This window comes from Procambarus clarkii, chromosome 76, assembly GCF_040958095.1.
Source record: "Procambarus clarkii isolate CNS0578487 chromosome 76, FALCON_Pclarkii_2.0, whole genome shotgun sequence".
Taxonomy (NCBI): Eukaryota; Metazoa; Arthropoda; class Malacostraca; order Decapoda; family Cambaridae; genus Procambarus; species Procambarus clarkii.
The window spans coordinates 9975457-9999452 of NC_091225.1; the positions used below are offsets into that span (position 1 = coordinate 9975457).

Consider the following 23996-nt stretch of genomic DNA (forward strand, 5'->3'; position numbering starts at 1 on the left):
TTACTCTTTATCATATGATGCTTTGAAACTACAAATGATTTTGGCATCCACCACCTTCTCACTTTAACCCTTACACTGCTCAGAGGTCCTGGGGACATTTACACCCCTGTGCGCAAGAAAAAAAAATTCAACATTTTTTTTTCGTCTTCTAAACATGTTAATTTGTGTCCCCTGAGCACGGGAAAAATAAAAAATAAATCGTAGGTGACATATTTTGGGCGCAATTGACCGAGGAAGTCTGGCAAAAAGTGGGCGTTGACAGAGCAGTCGTCTGACCCGGTCAGCGTCACCCTCGCTGACAGGTGGGAGTTGCCACAAAGATATTATTACCTAATTGTTTCAATGTCTCCGATTGATTTTTCCTTAGTTTTTTTACAGTAATATTATTCAATAGTGTGTATTGTAATATATTTATATAATAAAAGTGGTGAATAATCGCTATACTCAAAAGTATGATGTGCATATTAGTGATTCAATTATTATGTTTATAAAACAATAAACAAATAGTTTTGCAGCTATTACACTCTATACGCAGGTTATATATAAGTATCTGCATGTTTTGGTCACCGTAACGAACCACTAAGTTGGTATTGAGAGTCGAAAAGCAACGAGGAGTTACCGCCACACACCAGCTAGCCACTCGCTGCCACTCCCTCAACACACGCACTAAACTTTCTTCCCCAACAATACCATTTGTGGTATTATTACACTATATACAGACGTTATATATAAGTATGTATATGTTTTGTTCACCACAACTGTACAGCTAAGCTGATATAGTTAGTTCAGGCACTAAGAGTCGTCGCTATACACAGATGGCGGCTGGCGGCTCCCTCACTCATTCAAGGTCACACGCACTAAACTTTCTCCCCCAACAATACTGTTTGCAGTGTTATTACCCTATATACACATATTATATATAAGTATCTACATGTTTTATGCACCGTAACTGTACACCTAAGTTTGTAGTGCACCCAAAGAGCATAGTGGCCACCCTCTAAACAGCTAGACAAATCGTGCTGACGACATCATCTCCGTCACCCATATGGCTCCTCCCAGCATAATCCTTTTGCTGTTATTACACTAATACACACATTATATATAAATATCTACATTTGTGTTCACCAGAGAGAACCACTGACCTGGTATGGTGAATGCAAACAATAACAGCTAGCCACACAGTCAGTAAATGATGCTGTCTCCCTCCGTGTCTCAGCATCACTCCTCCCACAGCGTTAATTATTACAACAATCCTGCTATTATCACAACCCTGGTTATTTATATCACAGTCATGGGTCATCTGTAATATTGTCATCGCTAAATAATAACAATTATATATTTATTTTGACATTTTTCGGCGATGCTGTGGTCACAAGCTGAACAGCAATGCTGTTCGCTCATGCTGCGTGCGCCAGCCTTGGTTGCTCCAACAGTACTGTGCCTCTCACACCTGAGAATATTGCCCACGATTTAAAAAAAAAATGGCGTCTGTTTACAAGAGCCCTGAGGAAGCTACTGTGAACCCCGTGTAGCCGCGGGCCATTTGAATCGGGCCTGGCACCCTATGGCATATATATACGCCATGCGCACCGTGGGACGTTACTCAGGGCGTATATATACGCCATGCGCAGTTTAAGGGTTAATTGTTCCAACTTTCTTCAACTCTCTAAAAGAGAAATTCTCTTATATTTTATCAGAACCTTTATTTCCATAATTTAAATCAATATATTTTGTCTTGTTCTTGAAGTTGCAGGTTTCAAAATTACTTCTTATCAATTTCTTTTACTGTTTTGTTCATAGTGATAATATCTCCTCTTCTCCTGTTATCTTCCAGCCTTGCCATGTTTATTACTTCCAGCCTCTCCGTGTAACTCATATTCTTAACTTCTGGGAGCAATTTAGTAGAATGACTTTGCAACCTTTCTATTTTATAATAATAATAATAATAATTATAATTTATTTAAAAAATACACATAAGAATATTATATAGCAATATTCAAAGTATGTACTTTGTATAAGTGTATAAGGCCACCAATATTCAAAGTGCTTCAGGCATAACTTAAATTAATATTGTACAGTGAAGTTATTTAACCCCTAGAATGGCAATAATTGTATATATACAATTTATTGTGTATGTACTTTTTAAAGTACTACATAAGATTTAAAAGTCCTGTGGCTACACAGGCTTCACATCAGCTTCCTCAGAGCTCCAGTAAACAGACTGCACTTACCCAAAAAAAAATTAAAAATCATGGGTAATATTCCTGGGTGTGAAGGCCTAAGCACTATGTGAGCAACCAAGGCTGGTGCACACAGCATGAAGCTAACAGCACTGTTGTTCAGCTTGTGAACACAGCATCGCTTAAAAATGTAAAAAAAACAGTGTTGAATGTAATGAAACGCCATTTTCTGGGTGAGTCCTGGAGGCTCCCCGGAGCTTACTAGGCTGATATGCTAATGTCAGACTTTGGCATCAGTCATGTGTATGGAGTTCTTATGGGCCTACCAGGGACCATGAGACAGAACCTGGCCCCCTCTAGAGAGGCAAGGGGAGCAATGGCCTATAGAAACCCCCGTGTGATTGGAAGCATTCTATGTCTGCCATCGACTGGGTTAGGCACCCAGAAAGGTAGGCGTCCCAAAACAAACCTCTATTCTGGTGAAAATTGCAACCAAAAGCCGAACGAGTGGATAGAACTCCCCAAACAAACACGAGCAAACTAGTATGATGTCACCTGTCGTCGCGCCACTGTCTGTGCAGCTCCCCCCTCCCCGGGAGGAGAAAGGGGTAGCCCCAGACCCACTGCGCTGGCGATCCACACCCCACTTCTGAGACTGGATGTCAAAACTTGCGAAAAAAAATGCCAACTGGAGAGAGGGAGGGATGCCGGGGAGCCTCCGGGACTCGCCCAGAAAATGGCGTTTCATTACATTCAGCGCTGGTTTTCTGGGGCGAGCCCTTATGGCTCCCCGGAGCTAACTACCCATAGAGGGAAAGAATAGGGACTTACCCGGGAGGCGGTTGCTGCTCACTCCTCAACCCAAAGTTGAGGCAACTGGCTGCATCCGCCGACCCAAAGCGACACAGGCCCGACTGGGCCCAGGAACGTTTACAAGGTAACGAGCAGCCAGGAACCTGTTCGACTGCCAAAATCCCCGCTCCTGAATGTCAGCCTAGGACATATTGCCAAAAACGGTGGCAAGAGCTGCGAACTTGCGAACGTCATGGGCATGGGGATGGACCGCAGGCTGGCTAGCCCTAATAACCCTGTGAACGACCTGGGAGACCCGCACCCTCAAACAGGGAAGAAAGGAAATCGGATCAACTCAAAGCGCGTCAACGGACACAGAAGCCGTGGCCCACAAATAATGGCGGAGAGCCGCAACCGGACGCAAAACACGATGCACCTCCGGCCTTACCAACCAAGCATCAACAACCCAGGAACCCCTCTGGAAAGCAGCAGTGTCATTCTTATCCTGAAAGAAGGAGAACGCTGCAGACGAACAAACCGATTACTCCAACTGTTGGAGCAGAAACCTCTGCTCCGGAGGAGAGCATGAAGCTCACCTACCCGACCCCCAGAGGCCAATGCCAACAGGAAAAGAGCCCTCGAAAAATAATCCGGAACCGAAGGAGCCACAACAAAGCGAGGAGAAGAAAGAAAAGAGAGCACTCTGTCCAATGACCAGGACGGCTCAGGCGGCGCATGAGCAGGCCAGAGGTGAAACAAGGTTTCACAAGACATTTCGCAAGACAGCTTGCAAAATGGCGCAGACGTGACATCAATTCCGAAAGCAAGCTGAAGCGGCTCCGCCAGTGCTGCACAATACAAGGCGACAGTGTTAGGCATAAGGAGACAGTCCTGGAACAACCAAGAGAGAAAGGACAGCACCACCCTAACAGATAGCGAAGTACAATGACGAAGACGTAAGAAGAACCGGAAGGACCGCCAGGAAACTTCATTCTGCCGCCGAGACGAAGCCCACAGGTGGGACACTAATAAGGAAGCCAACTGATCACCATAAAGATGATGATAAACTCGAGTAAAAAATACCATACGCGAAGACTCGAGGAGAAGATCGAACCATCCACGTGATGTACCGATCCGATCTGCTGGAAGAGGCGGAGCCATGGAAAAACCTCTGGGTTCAGACACCGAGCAAGCAGCGCCTGAAACAATGGCTAGGACCAAGCCATGGTTTCAGGCGCTGTCCATGACCAAGGGGCCAAGAGGACAACTCTCCCCTGGTAAGTCTCCAAGCGAGTCAGGACCTGGAGCAACAGCTAAACCAGGAAAAAGAGGTACAGGAACCCCCACCTCGACCAGTCCTGCCGAAAGGCGTTGACCCCGATGGCCTCGCAGTTGAGAAAGGGTGCCACATACAAGGGAAGGCGCCGCGACCACGCCGATGCAAAGAGGTCCACCTTGGGGCGTCCGAACAACTGGCAAAGGCTACGGAAGGAGTTGGCATCGACCGTCCATTCCGTGGAGAGGGGAACGAAATGAGACAGGCTGTCGGCCAAGACATTGGACACTCCCTCGCACTTGAACTGCCAGGAGAGCCAAACCCCGAGAACTTTGCAGACGAGTCACCCGAAGCGACCAGCGCCAAAGAGCCAAGGACCGCATCGAAACCCCCCCCCCCCCCATGGTTCAGACAATGAACCACCGGGAAGCAGTTCGAATGGAGCCGGATCGTTGACCCGTAGGCGACTCGAAGCCTCTGAAGAGCAAACCACACCCCCGCGAACTCCCGCACAGTGCTGTGGGTTTGATTGAAGGACGAACCCCACCGTCCCTGGCCGGCCTGGTGAGCACTGGTCACAAAGCCCCAACCGAGAGACGATGCGTCCGTGAACCTCGAAAAACCCAAAAGTCAGCGACGCAGCAACCGACGCAAAGCCCCCGTGATCCGAACCCAGCGATCGCGAGAGAGGCGGAAGGGACATCCCCGAAGGAACCACAACAGCCAATGAAGCCAAACCCGACCCAGCGGGTAGACCAGCATCGCAAAGTTCAGGCTCCCGCACAGACCCTCGAGCAACCGCTGGGTGACCCGGGAGCCCCCCAGAAGCAGGCACATGCGGGACCGCAGCCGCAGAAGAGACTCCGGAGGAAGAGACAAGGAAGCGGTCCGAGAGTCCCACACAAGGCCCAGCCAGGTCTGAACCTGGGAGGGAAGCAGATGGGACTTCCTCCAGTTCACCAAGAACTCGAATCCGGCGAGCTGAGAAAGAACCAGATCCCGGGCCAGCAGACAAATGGACTGGCTGGGAACCCAAACCAGCCAGTCATCAAGGTAGACCAACACCCGAACACCTAACAGACGCAGACGCACGATCCGCATGAGGTGCGTGAAAACACGAATTGCCAGGTTCAAATCGAACGAAACAAATCGAGACAACGAAAGTGGTAAGCATGAAGCTCCACAACAAAACCGAGCCAGTCCCTGTTTCCCAGATGAATCGGGATGTGCCACTAAGCGTCCCGGAGTTTCAGATACATCATCCAAGTGCCCGGCTCCAACAGGAGTCGAACCTGGGACAGTGTGGTTATCTGAAAGGAGGGGCAACAAACCCAAGGGTTCAGACAGGACAAGTCCAGAATGAACCGCAGGTCCGCGCCGTCCTGTTTCAGGACTGGAAACAGACAGGAAACCCATCTGAGGGACGTCGTCGTTTCGACCACGCCCAAGCGAACCCACTCCAAGATGACCTGACATAGCGCAAGGGAAGAAGCCTGCCCCGCCAGCCCCGAACCCCCCACAGGGTAAGGGGGCCACCCAACGCCATTGGAGGCCATGCGAAACGACCAGAAACGCCCACGAATCGTGGGACCAGGCGTGAGCGAACAGCGCAAGCCTCCCCCCCCCCATCACCCTGTCAATGGGGTGAACCACGAAAGGGCCAGGGCCCCTTACGTGACCCATAACCTCGCATAGAGCGAACACAGCCACGACCAAATGAAGGCAGGGGCCACCCGCACCGCAGAGAGTAGAAAAACCCTGGCGGGGTCCAGCGGAGCCCAAGGTCCCCAAGGCAGCTCCTCCCCAACCCCAGGGTCCTCCTCTGCAGGACCCGGGGCCGATTCCTCCACCCAAGCACTGACCCCACTAGACAAGGCTGGGGCAACCGTAGAAGCCAGATAGAATGAGGCCCACTGGTCAGACCCAGAGGCTTCGGCCGGGGAAGGAGACTCGAATGCCTCTGTCACCACACCGGAAGTTGCTCGAGTCTCAAGACCAACTAACCCCTGCCCCGACTCTGAAACCCTCAGAGGTTTCGGGGCTGGAAGCAGGGGAGGGGGACCAGAATGAACAACAGAAGGGGAAGGACTAGGTGGTGCGGACCGAACCAGGGTCGAAGCGACCCCTCACCCCCAAGTCCGGGTCCCTGTAAGCAAAACGGGGCAGCCGCACGGCATCCGGGTGAGCAACCAACCGAGCGCGTTGCAACAGATGAAACGTACAATGCAACGCCTGCGCAGCCTGTACCCGAAAATAATCATCCACAGATGGGGTAAATTGAGCCACCAGCAAGTAGCAATACTCACAGGACTCAGGGTCGAAAGTGTCACCGACCCAACAGGCTGCGTGTCGGAGGCAAAAACAGTGAGGGTCGTTCTGAGACAAGGGGACCCAACAACCCTCAAACTCGCATGAAGAGAGAGGAGACCCTGGGGTCACATCCATTGGACCCCACGTGTCCCCTAGGGGATTCCCAGGGTCCTGAGTGTTTACTTGAAGAGGACTAGCGCTCAGGTAAACCCAGGCAGGGTACTGCTAACCGGCGCCCAAAACTACCAAACAGTCTAAAGCTGTCTGTTTTGGGCCACCACCAAGTATCAGGGTGAGGCCAAACACCAGTGGCAAATAGGGCAGAAACCCCCCCCCCCCCCCCCCACCACCAAGGCAAAAACAAAAAGAAAAACAAAACCTTGCAAGAGGACAACATACCCCAAGGAACAGGGCCGGCCGCTATGATAGGTGACAAGAAGCTGCACAGCACCCTGCGCCCCTTATCAGTGCAAAAACTACTTTTTACCCTAAGGTAAACTAGAGAGACAAAACACCCAAGTACCCAAAGGGCGGCCGAAAAACCGAGCAATTAAATGGACCCACAGAGGCAGACCCCGAGGAACTTGTGGAAGGTAACCCCAACTCCAAGGGCAGTATTTACAAGGCACCTAGGGAAGGGAACCCTAGGCGCATGCAGCCTGAGTACTGAGGAATAACTCCTGGCTCTCACACCACTGGAGTACAGCCGGCACACACAAGGCACAGCGCCGCAAAAAGACTTTAGCCAGAGCACACAACCGAGCCGATAGCATCAGCCTCAAGAACTGGCGTGTGGATTGCCGGCGTGGTGGGTCTGGGGCTACCCCTTCCCGGGGAGGGGGATGTTGCTCAGACTGCGGTGCGATGACGGGTGATGTCATACTAGTTTCCTTGTTTTTGTTTGGAGAGTTCTATCCACTCGTTCAGCTTTTGGTTGCAATTTTCACCAGAATAGGGGTTTGTTTTGGGACGCCTACCTTTCTGGGTGCCTAACCCGATCAAATGTTTATTTAGGTAAGGTACATACATACAAGAGATTTTACAAAGAGTGATGGATTTATAGATAGGGCTAGTACATACAATGCCTAAAGCCACTATTACGCAAAGCGTTTCGGGCATGAAAAACTTAAATGACTAAAGCTTAATACTAATTGTGCATAAAGAATAAAATGAGTTGAGAACAAATAAAAAAAAGAGATAAAAAAGGGGGGAATATGGCTGAAAAAACAGCACAAATACAATTCTGTTGACAAACAGCATCATATAAAAAAAAAAGACATTGGTTGACAATAGAATGGTAAGGTAGGTTACAGGGAATTTATTAGGTATAGCTTCGTTTTTATCTTAAACTGGTTGAGAGAGGTACAGTCTTTAGCATGGTTGGGAAGGTCATTCCACATTCTGGGTCCCTTGATTTGTAGAGCATTTCTTGTTTGATTAAGTCGTACTCTAGGAATATCAAAACTGTATTTATTTCTGGTGTGGTGCTCATGGGTTCTGTTACAACCTTCTATGAAGCTTTTGAGGTCAGGATTGGCATTATAGTTCAGCATTTTATATATGTATAATACACATGAGAGAATGTGCAGTGACTTAATATCTAACATATTCAGAGATTTGAGTAGGGGTACCGAGTGATGTCTAGGGGCCAGAGTTGGATATTGTCCTAATAGCAGCTTTGTGTTGAGTAATTAGAGGACGTAAATGATTTTGGGTAGTAGAACCCCAAGCACAAATACCATAGTTGACATATGGATAGATGAGGGAGTAATAGAGTCACCACGGCAGGGTGGGGTACATAATATCTGATCTTAGAAAGAATGCCAACAGTTTTTGAAACTTTTTTTTATATATTTAAAATGTGTCCCTGGAAATTCAGCTTGTGGTCAATGAGAATGCCAAGGAATTTGCCATCTAATTTGTTACAAATTTGGGTATTGTTTATTTTGAGATTTATTTGATTAGAGGATTTATTGCCAAACAGAATATAGAAAGTTTTGTCAATGTTAAGGGTGAGTTTGTTGGCAGTTAGCCAAAGATGGACTTTATTTAGCTCAGTATTTACTGTGGCATTTAGAGCAAGGGGGTCAGGACTGGAGTAAATGAAGGTTGTGTCGTCAGCAAATAGAATTGGTTTGAGGTGTTGGGAGGCATTTGGAAGGTCATTAATGTAGATGAGAAAGAGGGGAGGGCCAAGTATGCTGCCCTGAGGAACACCAATGTTGATGGGTAGGGTGGGAGAAATTAAATTATTCACAGAAACATACTGGAGCCTGTCAGTAAGGTAGGATTTGAGGTATTGCAGGGAGTATCCTCTGACTCCATAATGATGTAATTTAAGAAGAAGGTTTTGGTGGTTGACAGTGTCAAAAGCCTTATGCAGGTCCACAAATAACCCAACAGGGAACTCATTTTTATCAAGAGCTGAATGAATCAAGTTAAGCATACTAATAAGTGCATCGTTAGTGCTTTTTTGGGGATCTGAAGCCATATTGGCAAGAGCTAAGTATATTGTGTTTGGCTAGATAAGAGTAAAGCTGCTTGTAGATTAGTTTTTCAAAATTTTTTGACAAGTTAGGCAGGATTGATATAGGTCTGTAGTTGTTAACATCTGTGAGATCACCACATTTGTGTACAGGGGTAACTCTCGCTTTTTTTAGGATATCTGGAAAGGTTTGGAGTTCAAGTGACTTGTTGAAGAGCAATGCAATAGCAGGGGCTAAAATTCTGGAGGCTTTTTTGTAAATTAAAGTTGGTATCTCCTCAAGGGCACTAGACTTGGTTTTAAAGGAAAGGATTATCTCATTGACGTCAGTGGAATTAATAGGCTTTAGGTACAGAGACTGTGGATAGTTACCTGTAAGATAGTCCTTAACATCAGTACTGGAAGATGGAATATCATTTGCAAGGGATGACCCAATGGAAGAGAAGAACCTATTGAACTCAATAGCAGAATCTGAGGCTGAAAGCTGACCATCGTTATTGGACAGGAGTGTTGGTTTGTTATTTAAAATCTTCTTTGATCCCAATATTTGTGAAATTGTGCCCTAAGTTTTTTTAATGTTGCTCTTTATTTGGGTAAATTTATCTTCGTAGTATTTAGTTTTGGCTCGTCTAATTATCTTAGATAGCAATAACGAGTAATTCTTTGAGAATTCTTTGGAGACAATTCCTAACCTATACTTCTTCTCAAGGTCATGTTTTTTATTAATGGATTTAAGTATTCCCTTTGTAAGCCAGGGATTGTTAAGCCTTCTGGTTGTGACTTGTTTTGTAAGCATAGGACAGTGGGTGTTATAAAGGCTAAGAGTTTTTTGAAGAAAAGATTGCACTGCTAGGTTGATGTCCCCTATGTTACCTAACTCGGACTCTTAGTTGACATTATCACATCAGTTATAAAATTGTCTATAGCAGTTTCATTGTGCAGCCTAAAACTTAACTTCCTTGATTCTAGAGGTGGTTTGCTAATGTTAGTTAAGAGAAATGTGGGGTAATGGTCTGTAGTGCTATCGGTGATTATACCTGAAGTAAGCGGAGAGGTTATGTTTGTCCAGATGTGATCTAGAGTCGTGGCAGTAGTATCAGTGATTCTAGTAGGTCTAGTGATTAAGGGTATGAGGAAGCAGGAATTCATACAGTTGAGGAAGCTAACAGCAGTAGGGTGTTCAGGCTCGATGGCAGACATAGAATGCTTCCAATCACACAGGGTTTTCTATAGGTTATTGCTTCCCTTGCTTCTCTAGAGGGGGCCAGGTTCTGGCTCATGGTCCCCGGTAGGCCCATAAGAACTCCATACACATGACTGATGCCAAAGTCTGACATTAGCATATCAGCCTCCGGGAAGCTGTAGGGGCTTTCCCCAGAAAATATATGTAACTGCTATTAGTTAGTGGTGAAAGTATTACAGAAGAGTCTATTGTGATAAAGACTGTACAATGTTCAGATATCAGTGAACATAATGCTGTTCAAGATGTCCACAGCACACTGCCATTGTTTAGTCCATCTGAGAATTTTCATATGACTTCTCATGTTCCTTTACAAAATAAACTTGTGGAAAATCATTAATTTAGAGGATTTAGTGACCAGGATTCTGATAATAACAGGATTGTGGTGAGAATTAGCAATGTGCATAGTATGGTGGGAGGAGGAATCTTGGTGAGGGGTGAGGGAGGTGGTGTTGTCAGCACTCTGTGTGTGGCGGCCACTGTTATTGTCTGGAGTCACCACACCAGTTTAGTGGTTCTTTATGGTGAACACAAATATAGATAATTATATATATAATGTGTGTATATACTGTAGTGTAAAAAACAGTATGCTAGCAGAAGCGTGTTGGTGAGGGAGACAGTGCCGTCAGTTCACTGGTGTTTGACTTGTTACATAGTGTATTGTAGCCATTATGTTGTTTGGACATCATATCAGCTTAGTTGTATGGTTATGGTGAACATAACATGCAGATAATTATATATAAGGTTTGTATATAGCGTAATAACAGCAAAAATATTCTATTATTGTTTTATGAATATAATAATTGAATCACTAATATGCACACCATACTTTTGAGTATAGCAATGGTTTACACATTTTATTTTATATAAAAATATCACTCTACACACTATTGAATAATAGTATGAATAATAAACTATTGAACAATAAACTGCAAAATAAAAGAGAAAAAAATCAATCTGAGACATTAAGAAATTAGGTAATACAGTGGAACCTCGGTTGACGAATGCCCCTCTTTACGAATTTTTTGGTTTACGAGCTCAGTTACTTCGTAAAATTCAACTCGGTATACGAGTTTTGCCTCGTTTGGCTAGTTTGTTGATACATGTATGGGTCGACTGAGCGCCTGGTTCCTGGTGGTATGGGCGAGGCGCACTTATGGTTACCAGTGTCTCCCGCCTAGTGGTGATTGCGTTTGAATATTGTGTTTGGGAGGACAATAGGAGGGATGGTGAGGGACTGGATGGATGGATGGATGTGTGGTGAGGGGACTGGATGGTGGTGGAACTGGATGGATGGATGAATGAATGGATGGTGAGGGGACTGGATGGATGAATGGATTGTGAAGGGACTGGATGGATGGTGAGGGGACTGGAAGGATGGATGGATGGTGAGGGGACTGGAAGGATGGATGGATGGTGAGGAGGACTGGATGGATGGATGGTGGGTAAGGGGACTGGATGGATGGTGAGTGGGGTCTGGATGGATGGCTGGTGAGGGGACTGGATGGATGGTGAGGGGACTGGGTGGATGGTGGGGGAACTGGATGTATGGATGGAGGGGAAACTGAATGGATGGTGAGGAGAACTGGATGGATGGATGGATGGATGGATGGATGGATGGTGGGGGGTGAACCGGATGGATGGCAGGTGAGTGGGACGGGGAGGCTGGTGGGGGGGGGATGGGAAAGAAAATTTTTCAGAAATACCAGCCCTAGAATCATGTAAGGGAAGAACACATGGAGAGCAAGTGGGTGGGCAGGTGATAGAGTGAGTGGATGAATGAGCAGCAGAGCGGGTAGCAGTGTTCGGGCAGGTGTCAGTGTGCCGGCGTGCAGTAGTGAGATGGTTGGCAGAGTGAGCATTGTTGACCTGCAGGCAGCAGAACAAGTGGTTGCTGATGGTAGACAAAGGAAGCGGGTGGCAAATGGCCATCTCTTAGCCACTAAGGCTAAGAAGGTGGATGGCTGGGTGGGCACAAAGGGGGTGGTCAGGAGACAGTGAGTGGGCAGGTGAGTAGCAGGATGGGTGGTTAGAGTGGGTGGGTAGCAGAGCAGTCTGGAGACAGTGGGTGGGCAGGTGAGTAGCAGGATGAGTAGTCAGAGCGAGTGGGTGGGTAGCAGGATGGGTGGTTAGAGTGGGTGGGTAGCAGAGCAGTCTGGAGACGTGGGTGGGCAGATGAGTAGCAGGACGGGTGGTCAGAGTAGTTAGGTAGCAGTACTCGCCTAGTATACCTTGTGTAATTACCTAAGTGTAGTTACAGGATGAGAGCTATGCTCGTGGCGGTGTCCCGTCTTCCCAGCACATTTTTGTCATACAACGTTTTGAAATTACTGACGGTTTTGGCCTCCACCACCTTCTCACCTAACTTGTTCCAACGTCTACCACTCTATTTACAAAAGTGAATTTTCTTATATTTCTCCTGCAGGTTTGTTTCATTAGTTTAAATCTATGACCTCTTGTTCTTGAAGTTCCAGGTCTCAGGAATTCTTCCTTATCAATTTTATCGATTCCTGTTACAATTTTGTACGTAGTGATCATATCGCCTCTTTTTCTTCTAGCTTCTAGTTTTTGCATATTTAATGCCACTAACCTCTCCTCGTAGCTCTTGTCCTTCAGTTCTGGGAGCCATTTAGTGGCATGTCTTTGAACCTTTTCAAATTTGTTGATGTGCTTTTTGAGATATGGGCACCATGCAACCACTGCATATTCTAGCATTGGTTTATTTATTTATTTATTTATTTATTTATTTATGCATATACAAGAATGTACATAAGGAATGTGAGGATACAAATATGGTAATTACAGTCTTGTAAAGCCACTAGCACGCGCAGCGTTTCGGGCAGGTCCTTAATCTAAGAAAATTTTAAGGAGGTAAATACTTGCAAAATTTATAGACAAAAAATGATAACAGATTACATGGAATGAAAAAAAAGATGAGAGAAAATTATAGGTACAGTATATTAAAGCACATAGGTAGCTATGATTGATTGCAATGACAGCTTAAAATGGTAGTTGGCAACAAATTGGTAGGCACAATACAGCAGAAACAATATAAGATTGATTGCAATGACAGCTTGAATGGTAGTTGACAAAAAATTGGTAGTCACAATACAGCATATGGCTAGCACATAAAAGAAGACAGCAATGAACACAATGATAAGGTTGTTTGATATTACATAAAAGTTAGGAGATTGGGTAACACTAGGTACAGAGCAAATTTAAAGCTCAGTGTAGGAAACTAAATAGATGAAGTTAGGTACTTTTTGGTTTTGCTTTTAAATAAGGCAAAAGTTTTACAGTTTTTCAATTCACTAGGGAGTGAGTTCCATAGACTAGGTCCCTTAATTTGCATAGAGTGTTTACACAGATTAAGTTTGACCCTGGGGATATCAAAGAGATATTTATTTCTGGTGTGGTGATAATGGGTCCTATTACATCTGTCCAGGGAGAGTTTCAGAGCATGGTTTGCATTTAAGAACAGGGTTTTGTAAATGTAGTTGACACAAGAGAATGTGTGGAGGGAGTTAATATTTAGCAAGTTTAGAGATTTAAACAAGGGAGCTGAGTGTTGTCTGAAAGCAGAGTTAGTTATTATTCTGATAGCAGATTTTTGCTGTGTGATGATGGGCTTAAGGTGGTTTGCAGTGGTAGACCCCCATGCACAGATACCATAATTAAGATAGGGGTAGATTAGTGCATAATATAGTGAGAGGAGAGCAGAGTTAGGAACATAATATCTGATTTTGGAGAGTATACCAACTGTCTTAGAGACTTTCTTAGTTATGTGTTGAATGTGGGTGCTGAAGTTGAGTCTCTTGTCTAGGAATAGGCCAAGAAACTTGCCATCATTTTTATTACTGATGTTAATGTTGTCTATCTGTAGCTGAATTGCATTTGATGATTTGCTTCCAAATAAGATGTATGTAGTAAGTCTTTTCGATGTTTAATGTTAGTTTGTTCGTTGACATCCATAAGTGGACTTTTTTTAATTCATTATTCACAACATTATTTAGTGTATGTGGGTTGAGGTTTGAGTAGATAAGGGTAGTATCGTCAGCAAACAATATAGGTTTGAGAATATTAGAGACATTAGGCAGATCGTTTATATATATAAGAAATAGAAGAGGTCCTAAGATGCTGCCCTGTGGCACTCCAACGGTAATTGGTAGAGTGGAAGAAGTTGTATCATTGATGGTTACATATTGGTGTCTGTCACTAAGATAGGATCGGATGTAGTCAAGGGCAAGGCCTCGGATTCCATAATGCTGGAGTTTAAGTAAGAGGTAGTTGTGATTAACAGTATCAAAGGCTTTTCTTAGGTCAATGAAGAGTCCAATCGGAAACTCATTTTTGTCAAGGGCTGAGTAGATAATGTCAAGGAGACTAATGATTGCATCATTGGTACTCTTTTGGGACCGGAAGCCAAACTGGCAGGGGCTGAGTATGTCGAATTTTACGAGGTAGGAATAGAGCTGTTTGTAAATAATTTTTTCAAATATTTTTGATAGAATGGGTAGATTTGATATTGGTCTATAATTGTTTATGTCCGCCGGATTGCCTCCTTTATGGACAGGCGTTACTCTTGCTTTTTTGAGGATATCAGGGAAGGTGTGACACTCTATAGATTTGTTGAACAGTAGTGCTATGGGTGGGGCAAGGGTATGGGAGGCTCTCTTGTACACAATGGACGGAATTTCACTGGTGTTCCCTGCCTTGGTTTTTAGAGAGTGTATGATGGACACAACATCTGCCGGGCTGATTGGTGAAAGGAGAAGAGAGTTTGGATAGCTGCCTGAGAGATATGTGTTAATATGTGTCTGAGTCTGTGGGATTTTACTGGCAAGATTAGCACCAACCGATGAAAAGAAACTATTAAATTCATTTGCCATTTCTAAATCAGTTGACGGTATATCCCCATCCTTGTAGAGTTTTATTTGGTTATGTGAGTGTTGTTTAGTTCCTAGGATACTAGAGATAGTTTTCCAAGTGTTTTTCATGTTGCCTTTTGCTTCATTGAATCTATTCACATAATATGCAAGTTTTGCCTTTCTTATGATACTGGTAAGCATTGATGAGTACCTTTTAGCTACTTCCTTTGAAACTAGGCCAATCCTAACTTTCTTTTCATATTCATGTTTCTTGTTGATTGAGTTGAGAATGCCACTTGTGAGCCATGGATTGTTTAATCTTTTGTCAGTTACTTGCTTTGTAAGAAGGGGACAATGAAGGTTGTAGAGGCTTAGAGTTTTGGAGAGGAAGAGGTTAGCTAATGAATTTATATCATGGGTATTATTGAATTCAGAATCCTAGTTAATATTGTGAAGTGCCTCTGTAAGATTGTCTAAAGCTGATTCACTGTGTAGCCTAAATGAAAGTTTCTTGCTTTTTGGTGGTGTTATGTCCATGTTCGCTATGAGAAAGGTAGGATAGTGGTCAGTTGTTCTGTCGTAGATTATACCAGATACAAGGGGAGCTGTTATGTTTGTCCATATGTGGTCCAAGGTAGTGGCTGATGTTTGAGTGACTCGGGTAGGTTTGGTGATAGTGGGGGTTAGCATACAGGAGTTTAAGAAAAGTCATGAACAATTTCTTTAGTATTTCACCATCCATGTATTTAAAAGCAATTCTGAAGATAGTAAGTGGAGCATAGACTCCTCACACAATGTTCTTAATATGGTCCTCAGGTGATAGTTTTTTGTCTAGAACCACCCCTAGATCTCTTTCTTTATCAGAATTCTTTAAAGCTTTCTCACATAATTTATAGGTTGTGTTTGGTCTATGTTCTCCTATTCCACATTCCATAACATGCCATTTATTCACATTAAATTCCATTTGCCAAGTGGTGCTCCATATACTTATTTTGTCCAGGTCTTCTTGAAGGGTATGGCAATCATCTAAATTTCTTATCTTCCCTATTATCTTAGCATCATCAGTAAATGTGTTCATATAATTCTGTATTCCATCTGGTAGATTGTTAATGTAGACAATGAACATTACTGGTGCAATTGAACTGAACTGAACCCTGTGGTATTCCACTTGTGACATTTCTCCAGCCTGATACACTGCCTCTGATTACAGCTCTCATTTTTCTATCAGAAATTTTTTCATCCATGGTAGAAGCTTACCTGTCATCCCCTCCAATATGTTCCAGTTTCCAGAACAACCTTTTAACCTATTACCAGTCTCCGTGGTGTAGTGGTAAGACATTCGCCTGGCGTTCCGCAAGCGCTATGTCATGGGTTCGTATCCTGGCCGGGGAGGATTTACTGGGCGCAATTCCTTAACTGTAGCCTCTGTTTAACGCAACAGTAAAATGTGTACTTGGATGAAAAAACGATTCTTCGCGGCAGGGGATCGTATTCCAGGGACTTGCCCGAAACGCTACGCGTACTAGTGGTTGTACAAGAATGTAACAACTCTTGTATATATCTCAAAAAAAACACAACAAAAAAAACTCTGTCGAAAGCCTTTTTTTGCGGGGGGGGGGGGGGGGGGGGGGGGGGGATAGGTTTGCAGGATAGGTTTAGGTTATTGCTGCGCGCTAGGTTGGTTGCTTCCCCGGATGCCCCGAGGCTGCCCTGTTTTGTTTATAGGGACCCTGACTTGGGGCGTTGGTCTCTTCGGCCTTGGTTACGTCCGTGCCTCTCGTTCTTCCCCTGTTATGGTTCATTTGGTTCATCCCCCCCCCCTCCCTCTGTTTCTGGCTCCTAAGCACCTGAAGGCTTCTAGGTCAGAACAGGGTTTAGAGGTGTCTGAGACTCGGGCGGTTTCGGGGGTTGCCCCTTCCAGGGAGGCTACAGAGGCAATAGAATCCGTTCCTCCAGCCATAGCTCCGGGATCTGACCAGTGGGCCCATCATCTTCCTGCTATTCCGGCTGCCCAGGCTTTTTCTTTTGAAGCCGGGGCTTTGGAGGACAACTTGCCCCTGGGGCCTGACATGGAGAAGCTAACTTGGGGCCTTGGGCCCTGTTGGACCCCGCTTGGTTTTCCGACCCTCCGAGCGGGGCTTGTTATAAGGAGCGGGGTTTTCCTTTCCTCCCTTTTGCGTGCACGGAGCTCGTTGGCTGCGTTTCTTTTCCCTTCTTCTGCTGTCTTGGGATTGGCTTGCAGAGGATGTAGAAGTGCTTGGGGCCATTCCTTGGTCTGGCGCATTGGTCTCAGCTGCTCGTGCGTCGTCTGCCTTTTGAAGCCGTTTCCGCCGACCCTGTGGGATGCGCTGTTGCGGTTTTTCGCTGCACATCTTGCGTGTCGGCAGGTAGTGCTCACTTCTTCCTTGGAATCTGTTTGGGCACTGGCTCTTAGATTGTCTTCATCCTTTTGTCCTTTGTTGTTTGCAGCCTCTGTGGTCGAGCAATAAATGCAAGCAGCTTTCTCCAGCTGCCGCCTGATGTCTGACTTGTTGGTTCTTTGGAGGTCCCAGGTGGGGTTCCTTCCAGAGGGGTTGTGCCAGGGCCCGTGGTTCCACTCTTCGAGGTGGGCCACAGGTGCCAGTTTTGGTGCGGTGCTGCCTGCGATCCCGGCTGCGCCTGGTCGGCGCAGTGCTCGCTCTGTGTGCAGGTCTGGTTCTTGTAAGGGGCATCGACCCTTTCGTGGTTAACCTCATTGACGGGGCGATGGGGGAGGGGAAAACTTGCTCTGTTCGCTCGCACCTGGTCTCACAATTTGTGGGCTTTTCGGGTTGTTTCTCGCGGCTTTCGGTGGCATTGGGTGGCTCCTCTTCCTTCGGGGGATTCGTGGCTGGCAAGGCAAACCTCTACTCCTGCGCTCTGTCAGGTCGTCTCCGAGTGGGTGCACTTGGGGGCGTGGTCAAAATGACGACGTTTCTTAGGTGGGTATCCCCGCCTGTTTCCAGTACCGAAACAGGACTGTGCAGACCTGCGGTTCATTCTAAACTTATCCCGTCTGAACCCTTGGGGTTTCATCCCCCTCGTCTTGGATGACCACTCTGTCCTAGGTCCGGCTTCTGTTGGAACCGGGTTCTTGGATGATGTCCCTGGACCTCAAGGATGCGTATTGGCACATTCCGATTCATCCGGGGTTCAGAGACTGGCACGGTTTTATTTTGGGGCGTCAGAGTTACAGCTTTCGTTGTCTCCCTTTTGGGTTAAACCTGGCATCTTGCGTGTTCACATGCCTCACCCTGGTCGTGGAGGCCCGTCTGTGTCTTTTAGGTGTTCGGGTGTTGGCTTGCCTCGACGACTGGCTGGTCTTGGCTCCCAGTCGGCCCATGTGTCTGCTCGTCAGGGGTTTGGTTCTTTCCCAACTAGCCTTGTTCGGGTTCCTGGTGAACTGGCGGAAGTCCCATCTGGTTCCTTCCCAGGTTCGGACCTGGCTGAGTCTTGTGTGGGACTCTTGGACCGCTTTCTTGTCTTTTCCTCTGGAGTTTCTCTTTCGGCTGCGGTCCCGCATGTGGTTGTTTCTGGGGGGAGGCTCCCAGGTCACCCGTTGGTTGCTAGAGGGACTGTGCGGGCGCCTGAACTTTGCGATGATGGTCTACCTACTGGGTCGGGTTTGACTTTGTCAGCTATTTTGGTTCCTTCGAGGACGTCCCACCTCTCTCGCGATCGCTGGGTTCGTCCCCCTGGGGCACTGCATCGGCTGCTGTGTCGTCGGCTTCCTCTTTGGGCTTTTCAGGGTTCAGTGCCTTGGCGCCTACCCGAGTCCTCGCTCGATGTGTTCACGGACACGTTGTCTCTCGGCTGGGGCTTCATGACTAGTGCTCACCAAGCTGGCCAGGGGTGGTGGGGTCAATCCTTCCGTCTGGCCCACAGCATGGTGTGGGAGTTTGCGGCAGTGTGGTTTTCGCTTCAGAGGGTTTGGGTCACCCTTGGATCGACAATCCGGCTCCATTCGGACTGCTCCCTGGTGGTTCGTTGCCTGAACTGAGGGGGTTCAATGCGGTCCTTGGCTCTTTGGGGCTGGTCGCTTTGGGTGACTTGTCTGCTGAGTTCTCAGGGTTTGGCTTTCCTAGTGGTTCACGTCTGGGGGGTGTCCAATGTTTTGGTGGATGGCCTGTCCGAGTTTCATTCCCCTGTCCACATAATGGAAGGTTGATGCCGACTCATTCAGTTGGTTCTGCCAGATGTTCGGGTGCCCAAAGGTGGACGTTTTTGCGTCAGTGTTGTTGAGACGTCTTCTGGTATATGTGTGGTGCCCTTTCTTGACCGCAAGGCCGTCAGAATCGATGCCTTCCGGCAGGACTAATTAAGGTGGAGGTTCCTATACCTCTTTCCCCCAGTTCAGCAGTTGCTCCAGAACCTAGCTCGCTTGGAGACTTACCAAGGGAGAGTAGTCCTCTTAACCCCATGGTGGCCAGCCTTGCCTTGGTTTCAGGCACTGCTTACTCAGTGTCCAAACCCAGAGGTTTTTCCGCGGCTCCGCCTCTTTCAACAGATCGGTCCGGTCCTTTACGAGACTGGTTCGCTCTTTTCCTCGAGTCTTCGTGTTTGGTCCTTTTGACTCGAGTCTATCACCATCTGTATGGTGATCAGGTGACTTCTTTGATGGTGTCCCACCTGCGGGCTTCGTCTCGGCACCAGTATGAAGTTTCCTTGCGGTCCTTTTGTTTTTTTCTGTCTCTTCGTCTTTGTACTTTGCTTTCTGTTAGGGTTGTTTTGTCCTTTCTCTCGTGGCTGTTTCAGAACTATCATCTTATGCCGAATACTGTTGCCTCGTATCGTGCAGCGTTGGCGGAGCCGCTGCAGCTTGCTTTCGGTATTGATGTTACTTTGGCACCGTTTCGCAAGCTGTCATGAGCATTGTTTCATTTCCGGCCTGCTCATGCGCCGCCTGAGCCATCCTGGTCTTTGGAACAGAGTGCTCTTCGCCTCGGTTTGTTGTAGCCCCTTCGGTTCAGGGTTGTTTTTCCGAAGCCCTTTTTTTTTGTTGGCATTGGCCTCTGGGGGGTCTTGTTGGGAAGCTTCGTGCTCTTCTCCAGCGCAGGGGTTTCTGCACTTTTAGTCAAGATGATAGGTTTGTTTGTTTGCAGCCATCTCATTCTTTTCTAGAGAAAAATGCTGTGCTTGCTGCCGTCTTTGGTAACATGTCCTTGGCTGACATTCGGGTGAGAGATTTTTGGTGGTCGAACAAGGTCCTGGCTGCATGCTACCTCGTTAATGTTCCTGGGCTTAGTCGGCCCTGTGTCGCTTTGGGTTGGCAGTTGCAGCCTGTTGTCTCGACTTCGAGTTGAGGTGTGAGCACCGACCGCCTCCCGGGTAAGTCCCTCTGGTTTTCGTCTTTGGTGAAGTAGCTTCGGGTAGCTGAAGGGGCTTCCCCCAGAAAACCATCGTTGAATGTAAAGAAATACCATTTTCTGGGTGAGTCCCGTAAGGCTCCCCGGCAACCCTCCCTCCCTCCATTCGGTTGGCGGTTTTTCGCATGTTTTGACATCCAACTGGTGGGTGAATCGCCAGTGTGGGGTTCTGGGGCTTCCCCTACCCTCTCCTGTGGAGGGGGGAGCTGCGTAGACATGTGGCGCGGTTCGTGTGATGTCATGCTTGTTTGCTCGTTTTCATTTGGAGAGTTCTGTCCACTAGTTCTGTCTATTTTAGTCATTTTATCCAGAATAGCGGTTTGTTTTGAGGCACTTACCTTTCTGGGTGCTTGTCTCAGTCGATGACAGATATAGAATGCTCCAAATCACATGTGCATCTCTATAGGCAATTACTCCTCGTGCCTCTCTGAGTTCTGGCCATGTTCTGGCCATGGTTCCTGTTAGGCCTAGAACTCCATTCACACTGACTGATGCCAAAATCTAACGATATACATATCAGCCTGGATAGCTCCGGGGAGCCTCCCGAACTCGTCCAGAAAAGGACTTTTCATTACATTCAAAGCTGATTTTTTGAACGAGTTCTATGATGACCCTCTTGAAATTTTGGCATGATGCTGCCATGCCATGTTCGCCAATCAGCTCCCTCCAGGAGATGTTTTGCAGTTCCTCTCCCATTCCCTGATAGTCTCCTTTATGGTAATCTAGAAATTCATCAATATTTACCATTATTCGGGTTTCTATATTCGTAGTCCATCTTAAAATATGGTGATCTCATGAGAAGGTTAGCCTTTTCCCCCACCTAAATTTAATCATTCAAGCCCTCTTCTGATGTCAGTTACAAGATCTAAAATGCTGTTACCTCATGTGGGCTCTACCACATGCTGTATGAAAAAGTAATCCTGTACCATGTCTATTAGTTGTTCTCCTTCTGCTTGTGATGTTAGATTTAATGAATTTAATAATGAATCAATATCATTAGAGATGGCACTTTGCAATTTCTTTATTAGCTATAGCTTCTGCTCTTAATTCATCTTGGAATATTTCCTCCATATTTGTTAGTGGCTGAAGTGTTGGTTAATAGTTAAATTACTTTTATTATTCAACTTGTGATAACATTTTTCTCTTCTATTCTATATTGAATTAACCAATAATTAATCCTCAACAGCAAAAACTGGCGCCAGAAGATTGAGTCATGGTTCAAAGAAAATGAGAAAGAGGAGCGGCAGACTGATGAGCTTAAGAGACGGCTTCACCAGCATCGCAAGTCCTTGGATCTGGATACATCACTTGGTAGGTTTGTTATTTTGTCTTAGAAACACAATTTTTTTTCCTCTATATTTTACCAATTTATATTAGATTATTTGACTATAATGCATCCTTTTACCACCATAATGATACTATCCTTGGATTATAATGCACTATATATTGAACCATTTCATTACAATTTACTTAATGATTTGGATTCATTATTTATCTGTGTATCATTTATATTTCAAATTGTCTAAACTCTTGGTTTATCCTGTCTCATTTGACAAGTTTTAAATAATAATGACAATTTTTTCTTTCCATGACAATTTCTTCTGGCCAACTGTCCTGTTTCCTTCTTGTCCAAAGCTGAAGGTATGGCTTGAACATGAGACTGACCAACAACATGCAGCTTGACCTTTAATGATACTGTAATTTCCTAGTTAACTATGAATTGTGTTTGTAGAATGTTGTTGCAGTATGTGTTGCATGAATCTTAATTTTTGCTTGTCACATACCACACAGATGACCATAATGCAAATGGGACACAAGAGATTTAAGCTAAAGCTGGAGAGAATTAAAAAAATATATGATGTAGTAAGCAAAATATGTAAAAAATAAGATAAATTATAAGGAATATTTAGCTAGACCAAGTAACTTTCTTATATGTGACACTTATATTAATTATAATTATACAAATTAGAATTAATCCGTAATTATAGAATTAATTATAAATAATAATAATAATTATATTAATAATAATAATAATAATGAAGGTGAAGGGAAAGACCCAATATACGTGTAAGTGTATTAAAAACTAATTTTCGGATGTAACCTACATCCTTTCTCAAGAGGATGTATACAGAGGTGATATACAAAGTGACTGAATAAAGCACCTTGAGAAAGGATGTAGGTTACATCTGAAAATTTGTTTTTTAATACACTTTACACACATATTGAGTCTTTCCTTCACCTTCATTCAATGCACTACAGCATTGTAGTAAGTTTTCAATAATAATAATAATAATAATGATGATGATGCAGACAGATTAGGCACAAGCAAAGGGGGCGGCAGAGTGTGATGTAATGAGTGATGATGGACAGAGTTAGGTCATTGCAGAGCACGAATGTATTGCAGGTTGATGGTGGGAAGAGCCTGTTTGTGTCGCTATGTACGAAGGACATTGTCTGTAGATAATGTCATAAGCACCACCACAGTTTGAGCAGCAGAGTATATCTGATGCACTGTCATGTGTGTAATGGAAACCAGAGCATTTCCCACATTTGATGTCATTAGTGCAGCCTTTCAAGGTATGGTGAAAACCTTTATAACGAAAGTACTGAGTGGGACGGGGAACGTACCCCTCTAGTTAATGGAGGAAGCCGTCAATCCAAACTCGATTAGGGGAAAAATAATCTAGAAAAAGTATGTAGGGCAGTGGCAGTATCACTCAGTTCACCATTTGCCCTCTGCATAAATTTCCTAACACTGAAGATTGGAATGTCAGCAGCCTGAAATTGTGACTTGATGTCGTCAGCACTAATGTCAACATGTTAGACCACATACCTCACTAACCGGTCACCCAGTGGTTGTAGCATCTGACTTTGTAACCACAGATTTCAGTAACATCCGAAAGCGCTAGGTCCTCACTGTGATTGTGGTCCACTGTAATTGAGTTCCTTCATTTATTTGGTCTGATATCATGCACCTTGATCTTAAGAACTTGGGAATGGCATGATAGAGGAGACTTTGTGCCCTACTATTTCCAAAACCACTCCTATGAATGGACGTATCGTCATCAAAGGCAATGATGAACGTTTGTAAACCAGGAGAACTCGTCCTACCTTGAGTGAGTGGAGGAGGTTGATACTGAGGCTGCGTAGGGCCGGGGCAATCACAGGGTATCTGAGGATGCTGGCGGCATTTAGCCTCTAATCTATTCGCCTTACTGTGATGTGCACTGTCCAGGAAAACCCCTCGGGATCTCCCTCTAAGACCGGGAGAGAGTTGTGATCAGAAAGCATATCATGTAACAGTGGGTTCGGAAAACCCTCAAAGGTATCTGGAATGTTGGAAGGAGAGACACTGTTCACACCTCCAGCTGTCGCCATGGTCGGCTGCCAAATCCATCAAAGATAGAGATATATATATATATATATATATATATATATATATATATATATATATATATATT

The 23996-nt window shown here is 45.4% G+C and overlaps 1 protein-coding gene across 2 annotated transcripts in view; it reads left to right on the forward strand.

The window, feature by feature from the left end:
• The window catches only part of LOC123771433 (uncharacterized), a 910720-nt gene that overhangs the window by 812443 nt on the left and 74281 nt on the right, over positions 1-23996 (forward strand). For both annotated transcript variants that reach the window (XM_045763937.2, XM_045763939.2), the window contains exon 22: positions 21722-21846. In XM_045763937.2, the coding sequence (XP_045619893.1) occupies positions 21722-21846 (125 nt within the window). The remainder of the gene's footprint in view (positions 1-21721; positions 21847-23996) is intronic.